We start from the raw sequence: 27,573 nt of genomic DNA, 5'->3' as shown, positions 1-27,573 counted from the left end.
GTTATTTTGGATGTATAAAAATATATTTAAGTTAAATGAATTAATCTGACAAGGAGAAAGAAAATAGCTGAAAAATTAAGCTCCAACAGAAAACAGGAAAACTTCATGTATGGCTGATTCTCTTTGTCACATTTCTTCAAATTGTTTTGTTTGTGAGGGAAGGTAAGACACAAAGGAAATTTATAGAATCAAGAATAACTTATAATTACTACAAATAAGTATTCAATCTTGATTTTGAAAGTATAAATTTAATATTAATTATTAAATGTATATTAAATTTATTTGAAAGTATAATGTATTTAATAAAGCAAATACTTAATATTTATAGAAAGACAACAGAAGTCTATGATATATCTACACCAGTTAAAAATGAAATTTAAAACTGTTTTTTTACTTACTTTAAAATTATTTATATACATATTTTATTATAATATTACTTTTTATTTTGATAAAAATCAGAAAATGTTCTTATTATATAATTATAACATTGTAAAATTAATGAAAATTATTTTTATTGTTATTTTTCTATTTTAATATAAAATTTTCATATATTTAATTAATTTTATTGTAATAATTAATTATCTGATTATATTTTTATTTTTTATTATTATAAAAGATTAAATTTATTTGAAAGTATAATGTATTTAATAAAGCAAATACTTAATATTTATAGAAAGACAACAGAAGTCTATGATATATCTACACCAGTTAAAAATGAAATTTAAAACTGTTTTTTTACTTACTTTAAAATTATTTATATACATATTTTATTATAATATTACTTTTTATTTTGATAAAAATCAGAAAATGTTCTTATTATATAATTATAACGTTGTAAAATTAATGAAAATTATTTTTATTGTTATTTTTCTATTTTAATATAAAATTTTCATATATTTAATTAATTTTATTGTAATAATTAATTATTTGATTATATTTTTAGTTTTTATTATTATAAAAGAATAAACACAGATGCATATATTGATCATATGTCTCTGCTAGTTAATTATAATATTATACTAATTAATTATAATATTTATTAAACATAACAAATATGATATGGCATAATACGTATCTAAAAGTTAATTATAATATTTATTAAATATAATCCATAACCCATTTAATATTTCATATTAAAAATTTATTATCTAAAAATATAAATTTTTGATATATACATATATATTAAAATATATTATGAAATAAAAAAATTACAACTCTACACACATAAATGTTAAATTATCCATAAAAAATAATATTTGCATTATTTTGTTTATAAAAATACTAATTGAGTATTTATTCTAATGATACATTATTTTTTTAAATATTTTTAATGATTAACTAACAAGTTTAATTAAACATAGGTTAAATATAATTTTAATTCTTAAAATTTTATTCAATTTAATTTTTTTCCTTGAGAATTTAACCTTTCCTAAACAGTTTTTTTCTTTTAAGTATTATTCAAAACACTTTGTTTCATTGTTCAAAATATGATTTAAATTCCTTTTGAAATTAAAAAAAGTAAAATAGTTATTAGACATGGAGAGATTAAAAAAAAATGACAAAACAAAAAAGTCAATAATTTATTACATATAAAATGTAAGGTCCCGAGTAGATGTGATTTAACTGAAATCAAGTATGCATATTTTATTCAAATTTTATTTCATAAAAACTAAATTTTCTCTTTAAAATTTTGGAGAATTTATTATTTTTTTAGATCAAAGTTAACCTTAGAGATTCTGATGAAGAGGGTAAAATATTTTTATTCGGTTATAAATTATTTTTAATAAAAGATAAAATAATATTATTTAAAAATGAGACCAAAACAGTAATAAAAACTGAATTCCTTTGCATATAAATATAAATGAAGAGTAAAATAATTTTATTGAAAAGTAATATCGAAATGATTATAAAATTTGTTATATATATATATATATTACTTACCTTTAAATGATTAAATAGTATAATAATGCTTTTTTTATACGGTGGATAAAATTAAGATGAAGATTATCATTTTAAAGTTTCTTTAGTATGTTGCTCTAATTATACTATATAGATGTGAAGTTTTGGTGTCAATTACTGGTAGATTAAATTTACCTTTCTTATATTCTTTTTAATTCTACAAAGGATCAATAAAATACAATCATATTTTTATATTTTTACAAAAATATATTAATCAATGTATTAATAAACTAGCTTTCATCGATAAAAAAAAGCGTAAATAAATAAGAATTACAGTTTTGTAAATTCCCACTGGTGAGACATACTGGACTTCCATTTTTTTAGTGCTCGCATTCTAAACCCATTAATTTAAGCTGCAGTATAAATTCAAATTTCAATTTTACTTAACTATTTTTTTATTATGTATTTTGAATTATATAATCAAGAATAAATATTTTATATTTTAGAATGTATAATAGGTATTTTGGAGCGTACATTTTAGAATATATACTTTTATCAAAATATATTTTTTATTTGTATTTGAAATTGTGTATTTGGATTACAAATTTTTGTATTTCAAATTGTATATTCTAAAATATAAAATAAAAAAATGTATTCTAAAAATGTATTATTGTCCAAAAGTATATTACTTTAATAAAAGGATACATTTCAAATATTAAAATTCTTACTAAGAATGTGTAATAAAAAAATGAATTAATACAGTATGAATTATAAATTATGAAAGATATTTTTCAGATTCAAAAATAGTTACCAGTGTGTAATCCGTTATACATTTTTCAGGAATATTTGTGTCTTTTCACTCCCTCATAGGGGGTGCAGGTTTAAAATATAGGGTGGAGAATAAGCACTTCTTTTTTTAGTGGCCTTAAACCCAATGGGCTTGTAAATTATTGTTACACAGGACCAATGGATCGGAACAAACCCAATAGTGAACTTCATTTTGTCCACTATATAATCCCACAACTTCAGTTTTCGATTAGGGTTTTTTTGCTGTGGTTGCTTCTCATCCTCCATAACCTCCGAAGCTGTGCACCGAAGAACGAAGCCATGGGGTAACCTAATATTCCTCCATCACTCTCTCAATATGATTTATGTTTTTATTTTCTGTTTTGTTTGCTTACAACCTGAAATTGAACATACATAATGTACTTGAGTTGTGAATTCTTATATGCTTCCACTGAATCCGTTTCAAACCTAATCTTCCTATGGCTGCTTCCCGTGCAAAAGGTGTATATGTGTGTATATATATATTAATGTGGTTTTGTATATTTATAAGTCTAGGGTTTAATTGATTTCCCCGCTTTCAGCAATGTAATTTGGTTCTTCACTGGGTTTTGTATAGTTTTATTTGGTCGACCTTGTGGTCACTGTGTGTTTATTATTTGTAATTGTTATTTTAATTTAAAGTATTAAGTGTATTCACAATTTATGTTCTTGGTAGTGCGATTAGTGAGCTTAGTTCCGATTTTTTGGAGGATGGGGGTTTGAATATTTGTCACAATTTAAATAAATGCGGCCAATAATTAAAACATACATTTTTAAGTTACATGTGCTTTTAGAAATTGTAGAGTTTGTTCAGAAATTGGTTGTTCAACAAAGACCATATAATGTTTTTCGATAGATTTTGTTCAGAAATTGGTTTTTCAACGAAGGCCATAGAATCTATTGACTTAGAAGGTTTTGTTCCTGGCTTACAGGAAGACACGTGGAATGGGAGCTGCTCGCAAGCTCAAGTCCCATCGCAGGAGGCAAAGGTGGGCTGATAAGTCATACAAGAAATCCCATCTTGGGAATGAATGGAAGAAACCCTTTGCTGGTTCTTCCCACGCAAAGGGAATTGTTCTCGAAAAGATGTAAGATTCAATTAACTTGATTTGCATATCTTGGTTTAATAAAGAGCATATTATATTGAGATGAAAATGTTTTTTGTTATATGCAGAGGTATTGAGGCTAAACAGCCCAACTCCGCTATTCGAAAGTGTGCCAGGGTTCAACTCATAAAAAATGGGAAGAAGATTGCTGCTTTTGTCCCAAATGATGGATGCTTGAACTACATTGAAGAGAATGTAAGGGCTTGTCATCATTACTTGTTGTTTTTGTTATTTTATCACCGTACATGAATTATTGATTCTATTTAATAATTTGTTGTTTATCCATTTGTAACTCGGATTGTGGCACGTGGTTGTAGGACGAAGTTTTGATTGCTGGATTTGGACGAAAGGGCCATGCTGTGGGTGATATTCCTGGTGTCAGGTTTAAGGTTGTGAAGGTCTCTGGTGTCTCTCTTTTGGCTCTTTTCAAGGAGAAGAAGGAGAAGCCAAGGTCTTAAATTTTTGGATTCTCTTCCTTATTCCGTTTTGCCATTGCTTTGGTGTATTCCATGGACTTCCTATCAACTATCGCAGTTCACTTTCTCTCCATATTTCTACATTAAATCGAAGGCCATTGGGAGAGCTGCGATTTCATTTAAAAACTGGCTGTTATCATATTTTTTGGATATAAGTTTTGGGATTTTTGAGATCTTTTTATTGAGTAGTCTTGATACTTTTTCATTGGTTGAAAAAAATCCGTAGGAATGTGAGTTTCTGTTATTTTAAACAAGTTTTAATCTTTATAACCGTTAACCTCTACTAGTTTGAAATGAATATTTATGTTCGAAAGACACGCAGAGAAGCCAGTGAATAAATTGAATTGATTTTGAATTTTTATCTCATCTCGATATTCATTTCACATTAATTGAATTAGAAGAATTTTTTACTAGGACTTTCATCACGTATTAAAAGGTGGGTTATGGGTTTTTAGTGGGTTGGGGTTTCCAGGAGGTTTTTTAGGACTAAATTACGGTTCTTCAATTTAATGCAATAAATTATGTATTTTTTTGGTTTAAAAAGTTAAGTATAAATAAAATGTTGCAATTATTGGTGGATTTTAGTATTAGAATAGAATTTGTAAAATTTTAAGAATGTTGTAAAAATTTTATTATAGTTGAAGTAATAATTTGTGAAAAGATTTTTATATTGTATATAATTTTATTAGTAACAGTAATAAAGGTAGTAGTAGTAGTAGTGGAAAGTTGTAGGTTATTGTAATGAAGGTAAAAAAAACTGTTATTCAATTTTATTGTTTTGTAACAACTAACAGGATAATAAAGCTATCTATTTTTATTGTAAACATATAGAAAAATGTGTTCTGAAACATATTGTATCTTCTCCACTAAACATATCTTTATACGGTTTGATAATATGAAATATTCATAATGCTTTTTAAAAAGAATATATGTATTTACTAGACTAGTAGCTATTATAAGACGTGTGGATCCACATTTTTCTTTTATTAAACGTTTGATTGAAATTTAACATTCATATAATATGTATTTTAATATTAAATAAAAAAATAGTTATATTTTTTAAATAATTTATATAAAATGATAAAATATTTTATTATACTAATTAAATGAGATATATTAAATAAAAATAAAATTAAAATAAATTTGTATACATAAAAAAAAAACGATTATAGTGAAAAATCCGTTTATATATAGATATAATTACTGTTAGATGAATATTCTTATACTATATGAGCATAATCATTCAAACCTGTTAATTCACTTATCCAATGGACATTTTTTAAATAAGATTAAAATCTTATGATATTATGAATTAAAATTAATAATTTTACTAAATATAAATATAACCACCATAGTAGAGTAGTTTTTCCGCATTCATTTCTTTACTCTTTGTGATCAAGAGATTACAAGCATGGAATGGAGTCGATCTTAGATTAAAACAGCAGACATTGATTAAGGATTTTACCAAGTACACATTCTTAAACCTCTTTCCTAGTAATACTTACACTTTAAGTATTGAAATTAATTTTAGAGAATTAATTAGTTAATTTTAAAAATATAAAATATTAATAAAAATAAACAATAATTTCTTTAAAATAAACTGAAATGCTTTCGAGGGCCTGGAAAAAATGTGGCAATCGTCGGCAATGTTTTCAGAACTATAGCACTCTGATTCAAATATGAAAATTGAGAATGAATCTTCTCGAATACCAGACAAGACAAGTTCATTTTCAAGAGTTGTATCTGGTTCTCCACTGATTTCTTTCCCAGAAGTCATAAACAAGCCATGGAACTTATATCAGTTCCAAGCATAAGCAAAATACTAATTAATTTGTAAATTATCCTATTCTCAAATATTTCTAAATGTCAATCTAAGTATTACCTTGGTTCAACTCATCAAAATGTACTAGGTAAACCCATCAAAATATACTAGGTAAATATCGACATTCACATAAAAATACAACCATGATTGATGTCCTAACTAAGGATGGAATGGTCAATCCCAAGGCATCAGACTGCTGCGCCATTCACAGAACTTGTTACTTTTTTTTTTCTGCCTCGCTTTCCTATACTTTTTTGTGGCTTCCGAGGTAAAATCTTGAGTCGGTAACTAACAAGTGAAGGTCCAAATATGCTATATTTTCCAGCACTACTAAAAGCAGCTTCTGCATCCGAACGTTTTAGGAAAACCACTCTGGCACGGTTAGTTTTCTCTAGCAGCTCAGTCTTCGATAGAATAAGTGGCCCAAAGCGGCCAAAAATATTGTTGAGATCTGTTGTTGAAGGAACAGAATCCAAGCTGGAAAATTTCAGAGTCAGAGCAGTGGGGGAGAAGCCCTCTGTAGAACTCTCGTCCAAATGTGCTGCAGGTTGAGAAGATTCTGATCCAGGAATTCTATCAGTATCGTGCTGGTTAAAACCCAAATCTGTGGTAATTTCAGCAGATGGTGGCAAATTCAAAGAGATAGGATTAGCCTCAGTTAGAGTCTCAGGCAGAAAAATAGCTCTCTCATTCTGGTATTTTGTCAATGATTGCTTTTCAGGAATGCTTTCAATTATTCTATCAGTCCAATAAGAATCAATGCAAGGCTCAGATGTCACAGAAGGCAATGTTGCTCCAGTATCATCATCATGCATTTGTTCCAAAAACATTTTTTGTTCCATGGAAGCAGAATATTCAAGGCTGATGGAATTTCTAAATTCTGCAAAAAAATGTACTAAGTCACTGGAGAAACTTTCTCCAGTTGGTTTCTTGGCAGCCAAGCAAAGTTGAGACCTCATCTCACTTATAGATGCATGCTGTAATTGGTTGACCTTTCTATTTTGGGAATTAAGGAAATAATCTTCTGAAGTAGTGTAAGCCGTCTTCCTTTTCCTTCCACGACGCCGTGGAACTGACTTAGTCTGTTCTGATGTGTGTTCACCATTTGAAATATATAAGCTCCCCTCAGACATTAAATCGGACATAAGTTTATGTTTCTTACCACGGCGCTTGCTATCCCCAGAGATGTCCTTGTACTCCTGTGGCCAATGGCTAACATTGGTTTGATAATGGCATTGCTCTTTCCCACTGTTGAGTAGGGTTTCCATATCATTATCGAATAACCCTCCAAGTATTGTGAATTCAGGAAGTTGAGAATAACCCTTTGAGCGATAAAAGGCCAACAATTGGGCACGTGCAACTACAAAATCCAGTCTATCAGATACAACTAGTGGAGACTGGGCTAATAATTTAACATAATTGACAAGTTTTATGGGTTCTAAAGACATTGAATTTATAATTCTGTCCCCTCCTTTTCTTCTGCTCAATTGATTATTGATTCCAGCATTACTAATTACTTGAGTTTTAAGCTTGAAAAACACATCATCAGGTATGCAAGGGCAGCACAAGCCAAACTCAACCCGTCTTGAGACCTCATCTAAAGCACAATTAACAGCATGGTGGAAATTTTCCAAATTGATCTGCTTCTCCATTTGTGAAAAATGTGCCTGAAATGGTTTAATCATTGACACATCATTCCAAGCAAATGTTTGATCCCCAAAATATGCTACCAGGTAACAGTCTTTCTTGAGATGCCTCTTTGCCTTCTCTGACGCAGCCGAGGCATCAAAGATCTGACCTGGCCACCAAGGATGGCCAGTGACCTTTCCCCACACTAGATCTGATAGGCACAAATTCAATTCTGAAAACACTGATCCCTGGTCCATGCCAACATCCGGCATGTTTTTGTATGTATTAAGATCTACAACAAGATTAACACCAAGACACTCGTTTTGATTATTCTTAAACACCTGTTCTTCAACAAAATCAACAACCATGGTTTGATTCTGCATAACATCTACTTGTGCATCTACATCAAAGGCTGGCTGTTTCAACTCACATGCAGGTTCTAGCTCAAGGCAATTCCTTAACAAATTTTTCACATGCAAAGATTCTTTGGCATTGACATTCACAACTTCCATACATGGATTGCCGTCCTGTAATTGATAGGTTGCAACTTCTGCAGTGCACAAATCTTTGAGACCATCTTTAGCAACCAAACTATCAGCAGCAATCCTCAAACTATCATCCTCCACAACTGCGCTTAAATTTACCAATGCAGCATTCTCTACCTCATCAGACATATCATTATCACATCCTTGAACAATGTCATCCACAACCAATGCAGCATTCTCTACCTCTTCAGCCATATCATTATCACATCCTTTAACCGCGTCATCCATCACAACCTCAAGTAAACTATTTTCAGTAAGATCCATAGCATTCTCACACTCCTCAGCTGCATCATTAACTAATCTTCCAGTCACATTATTCACTGCTGTCTTGTTGCTTAACAAACCTTTTTCAGTAATATCCATAGCATCCTCAAACTCCTCAACGACATCATTATTACCTCCTTGAGCTACAAGCAAAACATTTTCAGTAATAACCATAGCCTCCTCACACACCTTATTCACATCATTATCACCTCCTTGAGCCATGCTTTTTGGTGCAGCCTCAGTGCCCAGCCAACCATTTTCAGTAACATCCATAGCATCTTCACATTCTGACTCACTCAGAAAACCATGATCACATTCAATAATCAAACCTCCAACACGTTCTGAACTTCCGTAAGAAAACAAAACTTCATCTGAACATTTAATCCCACTTTTCTCATCATCATTCTTCTCCATCCCACAAGACACCCCTTTTTCTTTCTCTTCACACCCTCCGACAACACCCTCCACTCCTTGCAAACCAACTCCTACACCCACCAATTTATGTTCTTCACCAAGACCCTCTTTTCCATTGTCATTAATCATAACATCACACTCATGATGGTGCATACTACAAAGCACTGCTACAGAACCATCAACTCCTCTATCATCTCCAAAGTAAAAATCCTTCTGATCACGATCCACAACATCATCACCGCTAACAGGATCATCACTTAGGGTTTTAAAACAAAAGACACGGGCACTAACCTCTTTGGACTCTGATGACTTCACCCCCACAACATCATTTCCCCGATCATACAAACAAGCCTCAGAGTTTAAATCAATTTGACCGGTATCATCGGCCATTATTATAACCTAAAACATAAAAAACACATGCATTAACACTTGCACTGTAAATTCAGAACAACATGAATTAAACAATAAACAAAAGAGTTCAAACCTTTTGTTGTTTTTTTATTTTTATTTTTTCTGCAGAAAGTTGTTGTTTGTTGTGAGAATAGAGAGTGTGGAGAATGTAAAGGGAGGGTCCTTGAATTGAGAGTGAAAAATGTGAATGATTTGAAGAGAAAGGGAGAGAGAAAATGTTAGAGCATTGAGAAAGTTTTTTTTGTATAGTACAACTCAAAAATGCAGTTCTTGACCTCACCGGTTCATCTCTTCTTGTTACTAATTATAGACAAAATTATTCTGATATTATATTTAAAACTTGATCTTATTGTTACTAATTAATAATTATGAAATTTAAAATAACAAAAAAATTATTCTAATATTATTTTTTAAAGTTTCTATAAAATATAATGATTTTTTTATTTCTCTTTTCCTTATTTTTATTTAAACTTACAAAAGAAAATACAAATTTGTTTTATGTTTCTGTGTTTATGTTTGGGACGTAACTTTTCAAGTGTTTTCATTTTATAATTCAAGTAATTATTTTTTAACTATATTTTTAATTTTAAGTAAAAATAAAAATAGAAAATAAATTATTTCAATCAATATTTTACAGGATAAATTTTTTTTAAAGAATAAAAGTTTAATTAAAATAAATTGAAAATCCAATCCAAAAATAAATATAATTTATTAATAATTACTGTAAAAATTATTTTTAGAAAAACTAAACAGAAGAGTAAGCGTTACATCTATATCTGTGTAACTTTAAATCTCGGTAATACTGAACTTTTGATGGAACGTTTTAGCACATTTTGACTTTATTCTCTCACCTATTAAAAAAAACTACACATTATTAATAAATATTTATTTATTATTAATTATTTAAAAGTATTTTTTTTCATGATATTTTTGTTTAAACAGTGTGAGAAAAGTATTTTTGAACAATTCCAAATATTTTTTATACATATATTCCTTTTTATCCTTATTTTTTATTTAGTAATTCTCATTAATATCTTTAATATAGATGTAATCAAAATCTTGAAAAAAATCAATAAACTTAAAGTTATAGTGTAACATTAAATATATCCCATACACAAAATCATCAGTTATGTCAACAGTGACTGACAGAAAATGTATTAACATAACACAGTAATGAAGTTTCAAACATTTAAAAGTTGTACATATTAATATTATATATTTTTATTTTTATTTATAAAAATATATTTTATTATGAACACTTCATTTTTCAATAAAAATGTGATGATTAGTAAAGTTTTATACTTGATTAAATGTTGACAATAGCACATCCTTATAAACTTATAACACTAATTAAAGAATTAAAAGTAAATATTTTTCAATAATTTCTTAATTGATAAGTTGAGTGTCATCAACATTTTTGTCAATACATCAATATATAGTTTCTCATATTTGTGTACTGAGAAGAAGCAGAGAATAATTTTTTAGTAGGTGTGAAAAGACCATATAAATAAACTTAATATAAATCTTTAGGTAAATTAATTAGCAATATTCTTATTCTTAATAAATGTTTTCCCTTCTTAACATTTATTTAAAATCTGAAAAATCTTTATAAAAAATTAATATTGATTATTTTGTATGATAAAAAACTCTTTAATTATGATTTGGAAGCATTGATTTAAACACCAACACTAAACATATGATGAAATCTAAATTTTTTTGTAATTTTCAAGTAATAATAAAATATATTTAAGAGAGTGAATTAACCAAAATATTAGACATAAGAATAGCATGTTTGAATAGAGGACATGTTTTCAGCAGTTGTAATGTTCTTAGACATGAGAATGTGTATGAAACCTTGATGAGAAGATAGTCTCAACATGACTTTCTTGTGTGCCATTTTCTAAATTACTATGTAGTTATTCTTTATTTAAATATAAAGTGCATACAGTTACATACCAATTACAGGAATATAATGAAGAAGGTCCTTATTTTGTGAACTTGAGTTGAGTCTATAACTTAGTCAATTTTGCAAGTATGGGCCAATGTTATCATGTCTTGGAACTTGTCAAGATTCAAGAAATGGCAATAAGAAATATGTAGAATTACAAGAAAGTGATGTCTCTACAAATGAAGTAGCTGCAGAGATGATGATTCCCCAGAATTCTCATTGACTCACTGGTTCAGCAGTTCTAGGTTGTCTCAACCTGACATTGCGGATTCAGGTTGGAACATAATCCATTTTTTTTTTAATTCTATCATGAATTATGAATTGAGTGAATAGTGGAATTCTGATCGTTATTTGCGATTCAATCAGATTTAAAAAAATAAAAATAAAAAATATGATTTTTTTTTTCTTTTTCTAAAATTCCAAAAAATTTAATAAAAAAAAAGAAATCAACCATTTACAATCAAGTTGTCTATAAATAAAAGTAAAAAACTGATAGAAAAGAGAAGAAGAAAAAGGAGAAACACAAAATTTACCGGCAGCATAAGCTAAGAGCAGTGAAAGAAGAAAAACAAAATAAAGAACACGGAAAAAGTTCCGGGAACCAACTTTTTTTTATTTTATTTTATTATATATATATTTTTTAAAAACGGTATTTTAAAATCAAAACTGTTTATGTTATTTTTATTTTATTATAAATAATTATTCAAGTTTCTCTTTCTTTTATTTTTTATACAAAATTATTTTAGTATTTTTTTATTTTATAGATTGAAAATTTATTCATATTATTTATTTTTATTTAAAAATATATCATATTTTATTTATTATATATCTTATAATAAGATTCGATTCACGGTTAAAAATTAAAAAACTATTCATCATTCTAATCTCAATTCTATAATCATGTTTATAAATAGTTTAATTGAAAACAAAAAAAACAATAGACAAAAACATTTTCTAAATTACTCAGTAACCAAAGAAAAAAAAAACACGGATATAGGCAGAAACATTTGTATATTATTCAGAACAAATTAAAACACACAGAAATAGATAAAAATATTTTTAAATCACTCATTCACCAAGAACAATATAAATTAACAACAATAAAACTGTTACGAACATTTTTCAGACCTGTTTGATTCCATGAAAAAAAAAGTGAGATAATATCTATTATTTGAATTTAGGAATTAAAGAGATAATATATGTGAATAGTATTTTTCTCTGCAAAATGAAAATGTAGAGAAAAAGAAAATTATAATTTTTTTTAATATTAATAAATACTATTTTTTATTCATATAAGATGTGATTTATTTTTTAATTTTATAGTTTATGTTTAATATTTTAAAAAATTATTTGATGTTCGGTTTTTATTTATTTAATTTATTGTTGTATTTATATTAATATATTTTTTGAATAACTATTATGTTTATGATTATAATTTATTTGATTTGTTATGAATTTTTTTTTATTAATTATATTATACTATAGTTTTGTTGTTGTATTTTTTTCATTATTACATGGTTTTTAATATTAAAAAATAATATTTTATTTATTTATTTAAGATCATATTTATTTTTTAATTTTATAATACATGTTTAATATTTTAATAAATTACTTGAAATTATGTTTTTATTTAATTTATTTAATACATATTATTTTCTAATTATAATTTTTAAATTATAGCTATTTATATTTAATACATATTTATTTTTTTAATTATAATTTTTAAATCTATAAAATGTGAAAGTTGTTTATTTTTTTAAAAATAATTAATTCTATTATTAAATTTTGTTAATAAGCAAGAGTAAATTTATATTTTACACCTTTAAATTTTTTTTAAAATTCTCTCACCCATCACTTTGCCAGACTTTATAACCTTGCTTTCTTTATACTCCCTTTGCCAGACTTCATGACCTTAGTTTTTGTTGCTAGACTAGACCACTCTGACTAGAAATAGAAGACATACTCAAAATATAATTTTGCATTTGAAGATATTCTATACACTTTTGAATAAAGTATTAACAAACAATCTTGACATTGATAAATATTAATAATTTTTTTGATAAATAATAACAAACAATCTTAATAAATATCTATATTTAAACATAATATATATTTATCTAAATCAATAGCTTTATAAAATTTTAAAATCAAAATTTAAATTAAAGAATGAATGAAGAGTGAGGTGCTAATACAATCATCTAAACTCTTCTTCGGAAAATCTGTGTTTTAATGACAAAATTTACCACTCTAGATTACAAATAGCCATTTTCTTAAGTTACATTGATTTCTACACTGTAGATTTCTGCAAGTTTTGACATGTATGAAAGAGAAGCAACTAAGCCGAATCAGAGGTGATGCCATACCCTTCCATAGGTTCTAACCGCCACTCACTTCCATCATAATAGGAATTAGGCAAACCTAGCCAAAACTTAAAAGCCTCAGCAGCTCTTTTCCTCTCAGTTCTTCTGTCTTGTCTAGCCCTTGAAGCATGCTTACTAGTAAACATTCTTGAATGCATTTCCACGTAGATTCTAGTAAACTTGGTCTTGTTGGGAGCTATCCCATTCTCCTCCATACAAGCTACGATTTCCAAAGTCTTCCTAAAGAAAGCAGCCCTCACACAGATATCAGCTAGAGTATCCAAAAGCCCTCCATCTGGCTTCAATGGAGGAACAGAAGAATCAGACTTCTCCCCTTTCTTTCTCATCTCAAACCTCTCCTTCACTTCATTCCAAAGCAGAAGGGCCTCTCCGGGTTTCCTTGCAAGTGCAATTCCATTGGCTAAACTGCCATAAGTGCTCGCATCAGGGTGAAGTCCACTATCCTTCATCTTCTGAACCACTTTCTTTGCCTCCTCCACCAACCCCAACTTGCAATACCCTTCCACCAACATGTTCCACGCAATCAAATCCACCTTCACCCGAGGGTCATTGTCCATCTCATTAAACACCTTGTGAGCAAGCTTCGGTTGACCCGAGTACGCAAAAGCCTTCATCAAAGTAGTGTAACTAATCTTGGTGGGAGCTATTCCTCTTGCCCTCATCTCATTGAAGAAGGAAAGAGCCCCAGCACTGTCATCCACCAGTATACACCCATCAATGAGAATATTATAGGACACCACATCAGACTGAATCCCTGCATCATCAACCATCTCCTTAAGCAATTCCTTTGCCTTATTTATCTGCAGCTGTTTGCAGTATCCCTTGAGGAGAATATTGTAAGTTATCAAGTTCGCCGGCACACCAATCCTTGTCATCTCAGCAAGAACCTCCCGAGCACGGTCCATGGAACCTACCTTCACAAGAGCTGAAACCACAGTGGTGTAGGAAACATGGTCAGGGTGACTACCCTTATCATCCTGATGCCGCATAGCCTCAAGCATCCTCACCGTATCATTCACACGCCCTGCATTCATATAACCCTTCATTAGAGTGGTGTAAGTCCTAGTGTTTGGAGCATACCCTTTAGGCAACAAGGGTGGCTCAGCTTCATTGCCACTCTGATCCACCAAATTAGGAAGCAATTTCTCAAAAACACAATTCTCATCCTCATCATTATTACTATCATTATTACTATCGTAATCACTTTCATTTCCACTGGAATACTCTAAATTACTACACTCCCTAAGCACCCAACAAATATCCCTCCTTTGTTCCCTCATTGCCTGAACCAACTTCTCTGCAGTTTCCAAATCACCAAACTCAACATAAGCAGAAACAAGGGCCTGCAAAGTGGTCACACAAAAAGGAATCCCCAACTGAAGAATCCTCTCCAAAACAAACAAAAGCAAGTCCTTTCTACCAATCTTACAACACAGTTTAATCATAGTATTATAACTCAGCGCATCAGGCGCAACATCGAACTGTGGCATTTCATCAAACACCTGCAAGAACGCCTTTGCGTCGCCGAGGTTCGCGCATGCGTTGAGCACGGCGTTGATAGCCGTCGTGTCGGGGTGCGACGCAACAGCCATGTCTTTCTCTGGGAGCTTCCGGAGGCGGCGTGTGACGGAGCGAAAGAGCTTGATGGCCTCGACGGGGCCGTCGTCGGGGGCGGAGGAAAGGCGGGCGACGACGGCGGTCCACGCCTTGACATGGGGGAGGTAGCCGGAACGGATCATGGAGCGGAGGACGGAAGCGGCGTAGAGAGTGTGGCCAGACTTGGTGGCGGCGACGGCAAGGAGGCCGAGGCAGTTGGCGTCGAGGCGGTGGAGCTGGCGCTCATGGCGGAGGCGCGTTACAATGGACTGCGCGCGCGTGAGGGAGGAGAGAGTGTTCTGGTAAGATAGCTGAGAGACCAAGCGACTAAGACAGGTGGGGTTTGGGAGGTGCGTAGAGTGGGTATAGGCGTTCCAGGCTTCTTCGGTTTTTCGTTCACGCAAGAGCGAGAGAAGCTTCTGGTCGCGGGGTTCAGCGATGCTGATGGCGGCGGCGCGTTGAATGGGTGAGAGTGGTGATTGTAAGAGAAGGGCGTTCATGGCTGCAGCTCCTCCATTTGAGACATGCGAGGATAAGGAAAGAGAATAATAATAATAATAATAAAATAAAATGATAAATGGATTTGCAGTTAACTACGTTTTGAGTGTTCCCTTCACATGCTTCTCTTCCACATGCCACACTATCCCAACTTCATTATTACAATTTTAGTTCTAAAAAATATCACACTTCTCTATAAAACCCAAATTAAAAAATATTTTTTTTATAAAATCCCAGCTCTTAATATTAAAAGAAATTTAAAAATGACTTTAAGACATAAAAATATCAATTTAAGAAAAAAATATGAAAAAATTCAAATATTTTAGTAATTGAAATTTTAGAGTTTTATATTGAGCTTTTAATTGAGTTTCATTTTTTTTTTTGCTTTTTGTCTTTTGAGTGAAGGTTCAAAAAGACTTAGCTTTCAAATTTATCATTTTTTTACAGGAAAGTTGTCATTTTGAGTGGAGATAATCGTTACCCTAATGATTAAAAACACAATATTGATACCACTTAACTTTCAAAGTGGCTTAATATAAATGATTAAGGTTCATATATATATATATATATAAATAGATATAACAGTAAGGTTCTTATATATACAAATATACACCTATATCAAGCAAACGACCCTTCATTCTGTACATTTGATACTATAGTCCATCAAATAAAAGCTGAGCATGGTAAGCACACCCTCAATAATTGCAGTCAGTGAAAACAGTTTATTCATTTCTAAGTACTACCACTATCCTATCAATTCTATCTTCATAACTCAAATACCGACCAGTGAAGAGAGTTGAATCATGAAAGATGGAAAGATTCTTGACCTTCTGTTATGGCATATAACAACTTCTCTTTCATTCTTTCCTGAAATTCAACAGAGTGACAAACAATAGTTAGGCTCAAAAGAAACCAGTTTCTAAAACATTACAAGTGCTTTTACTGATGCAATATTGAAATAGTATAAACTAGTAAGTTACTTTTGATGAATAGGGAGGTAGCTTGAGATAATTAACACAAGTCATCACGCTTGGTAGGACTGTATCTTCCTGCTCGCTACAATGCTGTTAAAGATTCACAATATAAGTAGATAACACAAAATATGTTGTTACCAAGTATCAAATGCTACACTGAAAGTATATAAAGTGTGCAATCTATAACCTTTCTGACAACAGTTAACATCGGAGTGAGAGATGCCAACCCTCCTGGTGGTAGTCGAGGTGCCCCAGTCACAAACTGTAGAAATGCTCGTCTTTGTTCATGACCAAACTCTCTGATAATCTCCAAAAACTGAGTCCATAGCAGTAGATTCATAATAAGTGTATGAGATCCAGGTTAAAAAAACAAACAAAGTATGTTTTAGTGTGATGATATCAAAAGTATCTAAATGTATGTTAATGCTTACATTAACAATGGGAGGACTGCTAGCAGTGTAGCCATGATCAAACATAATGTAATCTTCAAGGTTGTTCATCTGTTTTAACGAGGCATTATTGTTAATAATTGTTATTCTTCTCTTGTCGAGAAGAAAATAACATATTTACAAATCAGTTAAATCAATAAAAGTGCACTCACAGTCCAAGAATCAGACTCTCCACAGAACATACTCTCAAGTTCTTCTTCATTGAAAATCCGAATATGTTCAATGGAAAAAACCTAAAATAGAAAACAAGTAAAAAAAATCAGAATCTCAATGAAAATATAGAAGAAAATCATGAGGATTGTTGTAAATAGTAAATTCATTATACAGCTATTGATCTTGAAATCATACAATGAAAACACCGATAAGAAATGACATACTAGAAAAGGGTCAAGACACAAAACTTAGTTCTGATGATTTATGAAACTGAGAAATCACTTGTAAGCAGTCTAATGGTCCAAATATTTTCATTAATTACCTAGTTTCATGAGTCATGACCATCAGAAGTCTCTCACTCAACATCCAAGATTTTAATTTTAAGACTCCATTATATCACATCAACGTGTTTTAGAAGAAATTTCTTTTAAGACCCTTACTAAAGTTGTTGTTTTGGAAATTCTCTTTAAATTGATTTAGAGAAATCTTAAAACCAGAACAGACACACGAAGGAACTTAGTGAATAGGTTTTTTAGCTGAAGCTTTCATGTACTTTCTAAATAACATAAATAGGCATCTGAAAATTATCAATCTTTTGATCAAACAAACTACTGTGCAATTATTAAGACAAAGTGAGAGACCTGGTTAAATCCAGATTCAAAAGCTTCCATTTGTCTTGAAATTCCAGACCTCACAGTTGCATCGACAATAAGTGAAACATAATTCTCTAGGTTTCTCATATTTACCTACAAAAAAAGATGAATATGTAAAGTTTATATTCAGCCATTGAAAGAGTGATTAAACTGAAAATTGAATGACAAAAATAACAAGTAATGACTTACCACTGAATGATCAGTCCCTGAAGCAAGCACAATATCAGGATACCCTGGAAGAGTGAAATCTAGAAAAAGATCTTCAATTCTCTCATCTCGAAAGCTTACAATATCAGAATTTCCTCCACTGATAGATTCTATATATTTTTTCCTCATTACTAGCGCCTGAAACTCTTGCAGCACCATATAAAGCTCAGGATCAAATGATTGTATGTCGTATATAAAGAGTTCCTAAACATACATGATGGCAAACAGAGAAATTCAGTCAGTAATTATGACCACCATTATAAATCTTAAACAATGTTACTGGGTTGTGCATATATGAATTTGATTAATTGCACCAATAATTGATTACCTTTCCAAGAATAAGTTTATAAAAAACTTTAGAGAAGTGGAAATCTAAGATCCTTCCATCATGAAGTGCTTTAGCAAAAACTTGGCCAAGAAGGAAAAATTTCTTTGTTACTTCAGAGAACTTTATGCCACCAGATGTATCTTGCATTGACGACCATGGTCGTGGAAAGAGACCGCAGAAAGAACGGATTCTAGTTTCTCCAGCCTGCAAGTTTGCCTCTTCTCTCCACATGCCCAAGCCGGGTTTCTGGAACTCATGACACACCAAGGTATAAAATTCCAAAGTTGGTCCAAGACCAGTGCCCACTTCTTCATAATATTCCACAACAAGAACAACTTTGTTATTAGCATGCAGCTCCATCATTTGTTCTGCAGATTCCAAAATTCGGTTGCGATGAACTAAAAATTTCTTTCTTGGCAATTCGGCAGGGCCACTAAATGCTTCCAATTTGAAGTACTTGCATCTTGCCTCAAAACTAAATAAGAAAGGACATGAAGCCATTAATTGACTACACCACAATGGCATAGCACCTACGGAGACTACCAAAGAGTCCCTCATCTGCTGTTCTAGCTTCTCACTCAACTTAGTGTTTACAAACTCATTTTGTGGGATTGAAGGAACTGTTATTTTTAGGCTATCCAGGTCTCCAACTTTTCCTTTGGCAAAAGCATGAATTCTTTCTCGAGAGATAAGGTGAAATATAACCCTGTTCATGCTTTCCAAACTTTTAAGAAGAAACAAAATATCATAAATTGGACTTGGTTTCTCCAAATCAGAAACAAGTTCACAAGAGAGCAAATCTGAGAAAAAAGGAGTTTGCTGATAATATGCTAAAACTTTAAAATCAGAGGAGGAATCCTGAGGTGAAGAATGACATTCTGGAGGTATTATGTCCTCAGATTCTATAGCCCTTCTATAGATTATTTTATACACTTTACTCCACAGTTTTAAACTAGAAAAAGAATCATTTTGTCTTATTGCATGCCGAAGAATTTCCTGATATAAAGTAGATTTATGATCCATACTTTGTCCTTCAAAGTAAAATACAAGCTTTTGAGAACCTTCATCACATTTTTCTAGTTCTTGGTTTGGCTCTGCATTCATCTGCAGTTCTTCAACATGACTCTGATAGAAAAAACACAAAAAATGTTAAAATACATACATTCCAAAATAAAAACTTATATTTGTTATCAATATATATAACATAAAAATTAATAGAATTAGTAAAAGATATTTTTCAAACGAGATACAATAATGACAACACAGGTACAAGTTTAATAAAAGAATACCGCAAAAAAAAGTATTAATATCACAAGAAAGTAATGAAAGTATTAATATCACAATAAAATAATGGTAAATTATAATCAGTAATAAAAAAACAAATAATCTTGACTGAATAAAAAAGTTAAAAACTGTAAAATGATAATTTAGAAAATAGATCAATCTTAAAGGCCAAGAACAATAATGTAGAGGGAAAAACTTAGTTTCATACAAATAACAAGAAATAGACAGCAAATAGTTCTATAAATCAATAAGCACAGTTACCGGTAAATAAAGCTGAGGACTTCTAAGTTGCCACTGTTCATAGATGGATGATGATCCAGCATACTCTGTGCATTTTGAACTGACCATTGGCCATAAATATCCTTCAATAGAATGCAGAGAAGAAAAAGGGTCAACAGTAAGAAACTCCTCAGTGTACTCATTTGGGAAAGTCTCTCCTTTCCCCTTGACAAAACATACTTTCAGACAAGGGTAAGTAATGGGACGTCGTTTAGGAACAATGACAAATGAATCTCTCAGTTTTAATCCACTGCTCAAAATAACAGGGAAAGCTTCTAATGAAACCAGTGCAGTCTGCAAGTTCCTGATTAACACAGAAATAGTTGTTTCACCGGAGAAAGGCAGAGAACCAAACAAGCATACACTAGCCAAAGTCTCAAAACGTTTTTCTATGACGCCATTATCATTAAAATCATCCTGCATTTCGTTATTGTTCCTCATATACTGACCCTGAGATAAATAATCAGCAAGTGACTTCAAGACTCCACTTTCAATAAATTCAAAAGTAGAAACTTGTTCCTTTCCAGTAAACTTATCCATAATTTGAGACAATATACTCTTTGTTTTTCCTTCTTCTTCATGTACAGAAAGAACACCAGTAAACATGCTTAACAAATCATTAGATAGTGCTCTGAGATTCTGTAAAATATTAGTATGAGAATCACATAATTCCGGAACTAAATATGTTGTTTTTATATGCTTTGCTAGATTATAAACGGAGTGTTTATCAAGCTTGCAATTTCTGACTTCTGATGATGAAGAAGATTGACCACTTGAAAAAGCATAACACAAGCACTTCAGGGCCTGTCTTGAGGCAGATTTTTGACTAGAATCCAGCTGAATGCTACTAAACACCGGGCACATCAATTTTGAAGTTCTTTTTTCCTGCGTTAGTAGTGCATCAATAGAAAAAAAGACACCTTCCTTTAAAAATAACATTGAGAAATTATCTGGACACTTTTGAAGGATAATCTCAGCAATTTGTAATGCCAAGATTAACATGTGCTGATCCTTCTGAGTGAATACTCCAGCCAAAAAACTGTCATGTTAACCAGATAAAGTGAGCATTAACATGTTTAACAAAATACATTTGATAATGCAAAACTAAATATAAAAAGGTATGTTTCACCTTGAAATATTGACATTTTTTAGCAATTCAACATGCACAGATTTGCTCAAACGAACTATCTTGTACATAATAGATAAACATCCATGGCAAATATGTACACTCACACCACTATAGAACACCTGTAAGAAGATGAAAGTATTGAAATGTTGTAGAGAAATGAAAGAACATTTAGTTAATGACAATAAAATATTCCAACCTTGATTAACATGGGAAACACATCCATTCCAAGCCTTTGCAGAAGATCTGAATGATTATCTAGGAAGGATTCTTTATCTAGCACCAGTTGATCATTTTCATCTTTTGCCAAATCAGGGAGAAGCTCATTTAGCAGATGGAGTACTTCATATACCTAATATCAGCGAACAATATGACACATTTCACACAGCTTATTTACAATAATTTCTCAAATCACACATCCATAATCCCAGTAAAAGAGAAAAACATTTTCATGTTTTTTCTGAATGACACTACTGAATAAATATACAGAACAGATTTCAACAAATGTAACTAGAACAGTAAGTTTAACTCATCACAAGCAATTAGGTGTAGAGAAAAAAAATATAAGCTTGTTTCAAGTTTTTTTTAAAAAATTCTTTTTTATGGAATGATTAAGGTCTCCCATTAATAATAAGTTTTAAAAAATTGTAGTAATTGTTTAAATTATTAAAGAAAAAATGGTTTTTTATTTTCTTTAATCACAAATAAACATATTAATCAACAATTTAAACATACAAACTTTTTTATTACCAATCAACATATTAATCACAAATAAACATTTAAATATTTTCAACTTGAAATAGAATATTAATCAAACAATACTGCTGCAATCTCAAACTTAAGCTAAATACCCAATAGCCGTTTCCACCAATCTGTTGTGATCTTGATACTTCATTTGTGAGATCAAATGTGCATAATATATCTTTCAATATCCTGCTTATATTGAGTTCATATAAAGTCTTGAAGGCTGCAAGTGATCCAGATGAAAGTTTGACCAGTAATCCTACCAATCCCTGACAAACAAAATAACATATTTACATCAACTATAGACCTCACAAAACCAGATGGAAAGATTTAAAATATGAATCACAGATAAAAAATTGCTTACATTGTAAGTTAATTGAGATAGGGTTGTCTGACCATTTGAACTTAAAAGAAGTGTAACCTGCCGAATCAATCCGTGATTATAAAGCTCTTCCATCAATTCTGAAGACTGATGAACATTATCCACAATTTTAATGAAACAGACAGCAACTTTCTCAACAAGCTGCAAAAGCACATTTATATTTCGATAAACATTACAAAAGCAAAGATGAAACCATAACATAATGAAAAATACAAATCTACATTACAATCATCTTATAATCCATTGACTGGTACCTGATGACCCTCATGCCCAAAAAACTGGCATAATTTAGGGACAGCCTCCATGAAAGGTGAAAGACTATCAATATCAGAAGGAAGCCTCTTGCACATGTTCACCATAGTAGAAAGAGCCATTCTCTAATAAAGGTGGAAGAATACATAAAACATTAAAGAACAAATTCACTTATAAAACTTAAAATGATATAATAGTAGTCTTTAATGATAACAAGAAAAGAAAAAATAGTCATTACTCACATACATACATGTAGATGTCACCCTGTTAAGTTAAAGTCTTACCTTCATGTTTGTTGAGAAGAAGTCAATGTAGTTGAGAACAGCCTTAACTGCTCCAGCCTTTAAGCAAACAAGTGGATGCCATCGAGATATTTTTTCCAATACTTTGAGACTCTTCATAATATCAACATCAATAAGTTATATCTCTTTCTTTCTAAAAAGCATAAATCATATATAATCTTAACTCAATAACAAGTAAGCAACAATTACCTGTTCAGCAACATCTAGATACTCAATAGCAAATAGCCTTTGACATAATGTAGGAACAACATTATGTTCAACAAAAAATTCTACTGATAGAGGATACACTTCACATACATGGGTAATGGCCCTTAAGGAAAACAACATTATATCTGGGTTACTCTCATTCTTTGAATACTCTACTAGTAGTGGAGATAACAAGTTTAAGAGTTCTGAGATTGAATATTCTGAGCAAAATGGCAGAACTCTACAAAGTTCCATTAGCAAAGCTAATTGAGAAGAGGGTTCAGTCTCTTTCCTCAAGCTTTGCATAACATTTTCAATTTTCTCATACAACTTGTTATCGTACTGCTCCATATCATCGTCATACTGCTCCATATCATCAGATTCCCAATCTTCATCACCTGATGGAAAATGTAACATCACATGTAAACAACATTATAGTACATGATCACTTGATAATTATAAAAAGGATTAAATCATAACCTGATTCCATGAGGGTCACTCTGCAGAGAAAACAAAAATCCTAATTCCACTTCACTGTTTATTCTATTTAGTTTATGAGAAAACTGTTTCTGAGAGTAGGGCAATTTGTTTAACAAGAAGATTACAAATTTATACTCTCAGAGAAACATGTAGATACTTTTGAATAAGTTGTTTGACTCAATCCAACTACAATTTTATTATAATCTCATTTAAATATTTAATGGTTAATCATATAAAAGGTAATATTTTGTAATTGTTGATGCATATGATCTCCAATAAATCTATCAATTCTCTATTTCAATTATATTTACATTAAATTAAAAATGTCACTTATGTGATTTCAATACATTTATTATTTTTTCATCCAACTTTTAATATTTTTTATGTTTTTAATTCATAAATATACTATTATATTTAATTATAGTAAAAAAGATTTACATCTGCATATTTTTATTAAGTTCATCAATTAAATAATATATCTTCAATTATTATTTTTTTATAATTATAGTAACTTCTTATTATCATGATTTATAATTTGTTATTTACCTCTTATATACTGTAAAATTAAATTTGGTCAGTACATAGGTGTGTTATGTGACATTACCACTTAATGAAAAAAATATGTGACATTATCATATTTATTTATTTCAACTTAAATTTTTCATTCATGTTTTTTTAATAAAAATATATTATTATATTTAATTATAGTAATAAATGTTAATTATAAGTATATAATTTAAGTAAATTAATAAAAAAATAAATGAAAATTATTTTATGATTATAATGATTTATTCTTATATTATTTGTAAAAATGATCAATATTACCTCAAATACTAATTGATCACGGGTTAATAAATCAATAATAATCATTATTTTATTTTATATTGTTTGTTTCCACATCGTAACTTATCACTGTATATTGTGGATATCAGTATTATTTCGTATTCCATATATATTAATATTGCGAAAATTTTGTTTCAATTACTGAGACAAAACGGTCACCTCCATAAACTTACTACATTTTATCTCAATTTCTATATATTAAATCAGCACACTCTATTTTAATTAGGTAAACATATTAACAAATATATAATTTAAATCTTAATATAACTCAAAATAGAAACTTTCCATTATTATTATTATTATTAAAAGTTTGTTGTGTTCTCTTTATTATAGATATTATAACTTATAATAATTATAATTTTATTGAATTACTACAGATATATGATATAAATTTATAAATATTATTATAAATTTTAATATATATATAAATAAAAATATTAATTTAAAGCATAATAATCTTATAATGTTGTAATGATAAATTTTTTTCTTAAATAGAATATCAAACAATTATTAGTGTTCATTAATGTTCATAGATCTATTGAACTTACTTACTATCTTTGTTTATTAAAGTATGATAATAATTGAGTATATTTTTTCTCTAAAAGATAAATTATATATATTAAACTGTAAACATTGTTATATATATAAATAAATTATTTAATTATTTTGAAATAAAAATAAATTATTCAATTATTTATTTTATTAAATAAATAAATAAATTATTATTTTATTAAAAAATGAATAATCTATTCTTTTTAATGTTATTGTATCTAATTTTGTTATTGTATAGCCTTTTTTTTTTGAAATATTATTTGAATTTTAAAAAGTTGTTAGTTAAAGGGGTAAAATGGTGAGAAATTAGTTTCTTTGGTTTTTTTTTTCAAATTTATTTTTTTCTAAGTATTTTAAATTCAAATTTTCAGTTTAAAATAAATAATTGTCAAATTTATTATATTTTAATATTATAAAGATTAAATTTGAAAACAAAATGTGTAAAAAAACAGAATCTCATTATTTATATATATATATATATATAATTCAAATTCACGACAGATTAAAGTTAAAAAGTTGCAAGAAAAATCTTGCATAATTTCTGTTTTGTTGTTACTTTTCATTCTCATGATTTTCTCTCTGCATATAGTTAATTTTAATAAAAGTATAACTCTAAATAAAAACATAAACTATATATTTCCGTTAGTCTTTTATTTATATATATATATATATATATAAAATTCAAATTCACCATAGATTAAAGTTAAAAAGTTACAAAAAAAATCTTGCATAATTTCTGTTTTATTGTTACTTCTCATTCTCATGATTTTCTCTTCATAAATAGTTAATTTTAATAAAAGTATAACTATAATTAATAATACTAAATTAACATCATCAAATAAAAAATAATTTTAGAGACTAAAATAATTTGTTATTATTTAATTAAATTAGAGATTATTTTCTAAACTAAACAAATTATTGGTATTTAAAGTAGTTTCTATTATTAATAAAAATTTATAAAATAATTTTTAAATTGATATTTAACCATTAGTTACCAAGGTTTTAGTTACTTACTACTTTATATTCTAAATTAGTCTTTTTGAAACACTAATTTAAAATCTAAAATATTTGTCGCTAAAACTTAGGTAGCTAATTTAGATACAAATTTAGAAACTATTTTATAAAGTTTTATTAATAATAGAAACCACTTTAAATATAAATAATTTTTAAGTCTCTAAACTAGTATCTAATTTAGTTAATATAGTGACTAATTATTTTTGTCTCTAATTTTTATTACTATTTAATGATTTTCTTGTAGTGATATATATATATATATATATATATATATATATTATAAAATTCAAATTGATGACATATATATTTTAAGAAAATTAATCAATAATATTAAATTTTAAATAAAAATTATTTTATAATTATAGTTATTATTATCACTTGTAGAAATTTTTTGATTTGAGATCAATGTATATTTATAGACTTTTTGAATCCCATGAGTAAAAGTTATAATAACTAAAACATAATTAAGATAAACAAAAGATAAAGTTGATTATGAATATTTGTACTTTGGTACCATATGTATACTTGGTTATAATTATATCTTCGAGTATTTTATAGTGTATAAGTTTTCCAAGTTCGAAATTTGTATATGAGGTGCATGTGGACCGATTTTTTGGATAAACAAGTTCTATTGTTTCGATCAATTATAACAGATGACTTTTTGATCTATTTATTTTTCAGTTGTTTATCTACATCAAATATCTTTGATACAATGCTTAGTAATCTATTTTGAACGACTTTAGTTAAATACATAGAATATCTTTGATCTGATGTTTAGTCATTTACTTTGAACCACTGCATCAAATGTCTTTGATTCGATGTTTTAATCATTTACTTTAAATAACTCTTATATATATATATATTAAATAACTTCGATATGATATTTTTAATCATTCACTTTGGTTGACTTAATTATATATATTTACTTTCTTCTTAGAACTGCTAGGAATCCTAATACTCATTTCTTTACAAATTCTCTCCTCCATTTCTTCACAAATCAGCAAATACAAACAACTGACTAACTCTCCTTTTTGTACCTGTGAACAGTATTTAAATAAAAACAAACACATTATAAATGATTTACCTTTACATCATTAGATAATCTTTTATACTAGACATCTATAATCATGAGACGATCTATCCTACATAGAGCATGTTAAACACATTTTGTTATGATACAATACTAATATTATTTCTCATAATAAAAAAGAGAGTGATTGTTAAACTCAAATGACCTATCATTAGAAAATATGATTTAATGATCTTATCTCAATCATCTAATCTAAGATAATTCAGTCTTCATAAACAAATGCAATATAAATAATACATGGTTTTGATTATAGAAAGTATTGTCTAGTTTGGTAATGTAGTGTTTGTACTTTAAGGATGTTAATCATGAAAAATTGCAAAACCTTCATTTGATAAGAAGCTTAAATGTTTCCTAGTAATTTTTCCATATAAGATTTAAGAGGATGTTTTTCAAAAACTCGGATAATAGAAGTCAAAAGACTTGAGACAAAACTCAATAAAAAAAAGGCACAAAATCAATTT

The 27,573-nt window shown here is 29.1% G+C and overlaps 4 protein-coding genes across 4 annotated transcripts; 1 reads left to right on the top strand and 3 right to left on the bottom strand.

Moving 5' to 3' along the window:
* The first annotated feature begins 2,855 nt into the window (after positions 1-2,855).
* On the top strand, positions 2,856-4,481 carry LOC137829587 (small ribosomal subunit protein uS12-like). Its single transcript, XM_068636423.1, has 4 exons — positions 2,856-3,011; positions 3,657-3,812; positions 3,899-4,025; positions 4,148-4,481. The coding sequence occupies exons 1-4, from the start codon at positions 2,866-2,868 to the stop codon at positions 4,286-4,288; spliced, it is 570 nt and encodes a 189-aa protein (XP_068492524.1). The 5' UTR covers positions 2,856-2,865; the 3' UTR covers positions 4,289-4,481.
* A 1,598-nt stretch (positions 4,482-6,079) lies between these two features.
* LOC137829586 (PWWP domain-containing protein 5-like) lies at positions 6,080-9,663 on the bottom strand. Its single transcript, XM_068636422.1, has 2 exons — positions 9,465-9,663; positions 6,080-9,379 (listed from the first exon to the last, which is right to left on the bottom strand). The coding sequence occupies exon 2, from the start codon at positions 9,368-9,370 to the stop codon at positions 6,317-6,319; it is 3,054 nt and encodes a 1,017-aa protein (XP_068492523.1). The 5' UTR covers positions 9,371-9,379; positions 9,465-9,663; the 3' UTR covers positions 6,080-6,316.
* A 3,859-nt stretch (positions 9,664-13,522) lies between these two features.
* LOC137829585 (pentatricopeptide repeat-containing protein At3g09650, chloroplastic) lies at positions 13,523-15,977 on the bottom strand. Its single transcript, XM_068636421.1, has one exon. It carries the CDS (start codon positions 15,814-15,816, stop codon positions 13,675-13,677), a length of 2,142 nt encoding a protein of 713 aa, XP_068492522.1. The 5' UTR covers positions 15,817-15,977; the 3' UTR covers positions 13,523-13,674.
* A 410-nt stretch (positions 15,978-16,387) lies between these two features.
* LOC137829584 (E3 ubiquitin-protein ligase UPL4-like) lies at positions 16,388-23,724 on the bottom strand. Its single transcript, XM_068636420.1, has 17 exons — positions 23,614-23,724; positions 23,137-23,531; positions 22,930-23,040; positions 22,648-22,770; positions 22,376-22,534; positions 22,119-22,280; positions 21,467-21,619; positions 21,271-21,389; positions 20,124-21,180; positions 18,579-19,703; positions 18,233-18,454; positions 18,032-18,136; positions 17,390-17,470; positions 17,220-17,288; positions 16,976-17,104; positions 16,795-16,878; positions 16,388-16,681 (listed from the first exon to the last, which is right to left on the bottom strand). Exons 1-17 carry the CDS (start codon positions 23,621-23,623, stop codon positions 16,616-16,618), a joined length of 4,170 nt encoding a protein of 1,389 aa, XP_068492521.1. The 5' UTR covers positions 23,624-23,724; the 3' UTR covers positions 16,388-16,615.
* Positions 23,725-27,573: the final 3,849 nt, after the last annotated feature.

The sequence above is a fragment of the Phaseolus vulgaris genome, chromosome 7 (assembly GCF_000499845.2).
Source record: "Phaseolus vulgaris cultivar G19833 chromosome 7, P. vulgaris v2.0, whole genome shotgun sequence".
Taxonomy (NCBI): domain Eukaryota; kingdom Viridiplantae; phylum Streptophyta; class Magnoliopsida; order Fabales; family Fabaceae; genus Phaseolus; species Phaseolus vulgaris.
This window is presented reverse-complemented; position numbering and strand designations above follow the sequence as displayed.

Excerpts from the sequence above, each read along its gene's own strand:
- LOC137829586 (XM_068636422.1), bottom strand. The coding sequence starts at position 9,370 with ATGGCCGATGATACCGGTCAAATTGATTTAAACTCTGAGGCTTGTTTG.
- LOC137829584 (XM_068636420.1), bottom strand. Across the intron at positions 22,535-22,647 it reads TTGGGCATGAGGGTCATCAG|CTTGTTGAGAAAGTTGCTGT; the intron begins GTACCAGTCAAT and ends GTGCTTTTGCAG. Across the intron at positions 17,471-18,031 it reads TTGAATCTGGATTTAACCAG|GTTTTTTCCATTGAACATAT; the intron begins GTCTCTCACTTT and ends TTTCTATTTTAG.
- LOC137829585 (XM_068636421.1), bottom strand. The coding sequence starts at position 15,816 with ATGAACGCCCTTCTCTTACAATCACCACTCTCACCCATTCAACGCGCC.
- LOC137829587 (XM_068636423.1), top strand. The coding sequence starts at position 2,866 with ATGGATCGGAACAAACCCAATAGTGAACTTCATTTTGTCCACTATATA. Across the intron at positions 3,813-3,898 it reads GGAATTGTTCTCGAAAAGAT|AGGTATTGAGGCTAAACAGC; the intron begins GTAAGATTCAAT and ends TGTTATATGCAG. Across the intron at positions 4,026-4,147 it reads TGAACTACATTGAAGAGAAT|GACGAAGTTTTGATTGCTGG; the intron begins GTAAGGGCTTGT and ends ACGTGGTTGTAG.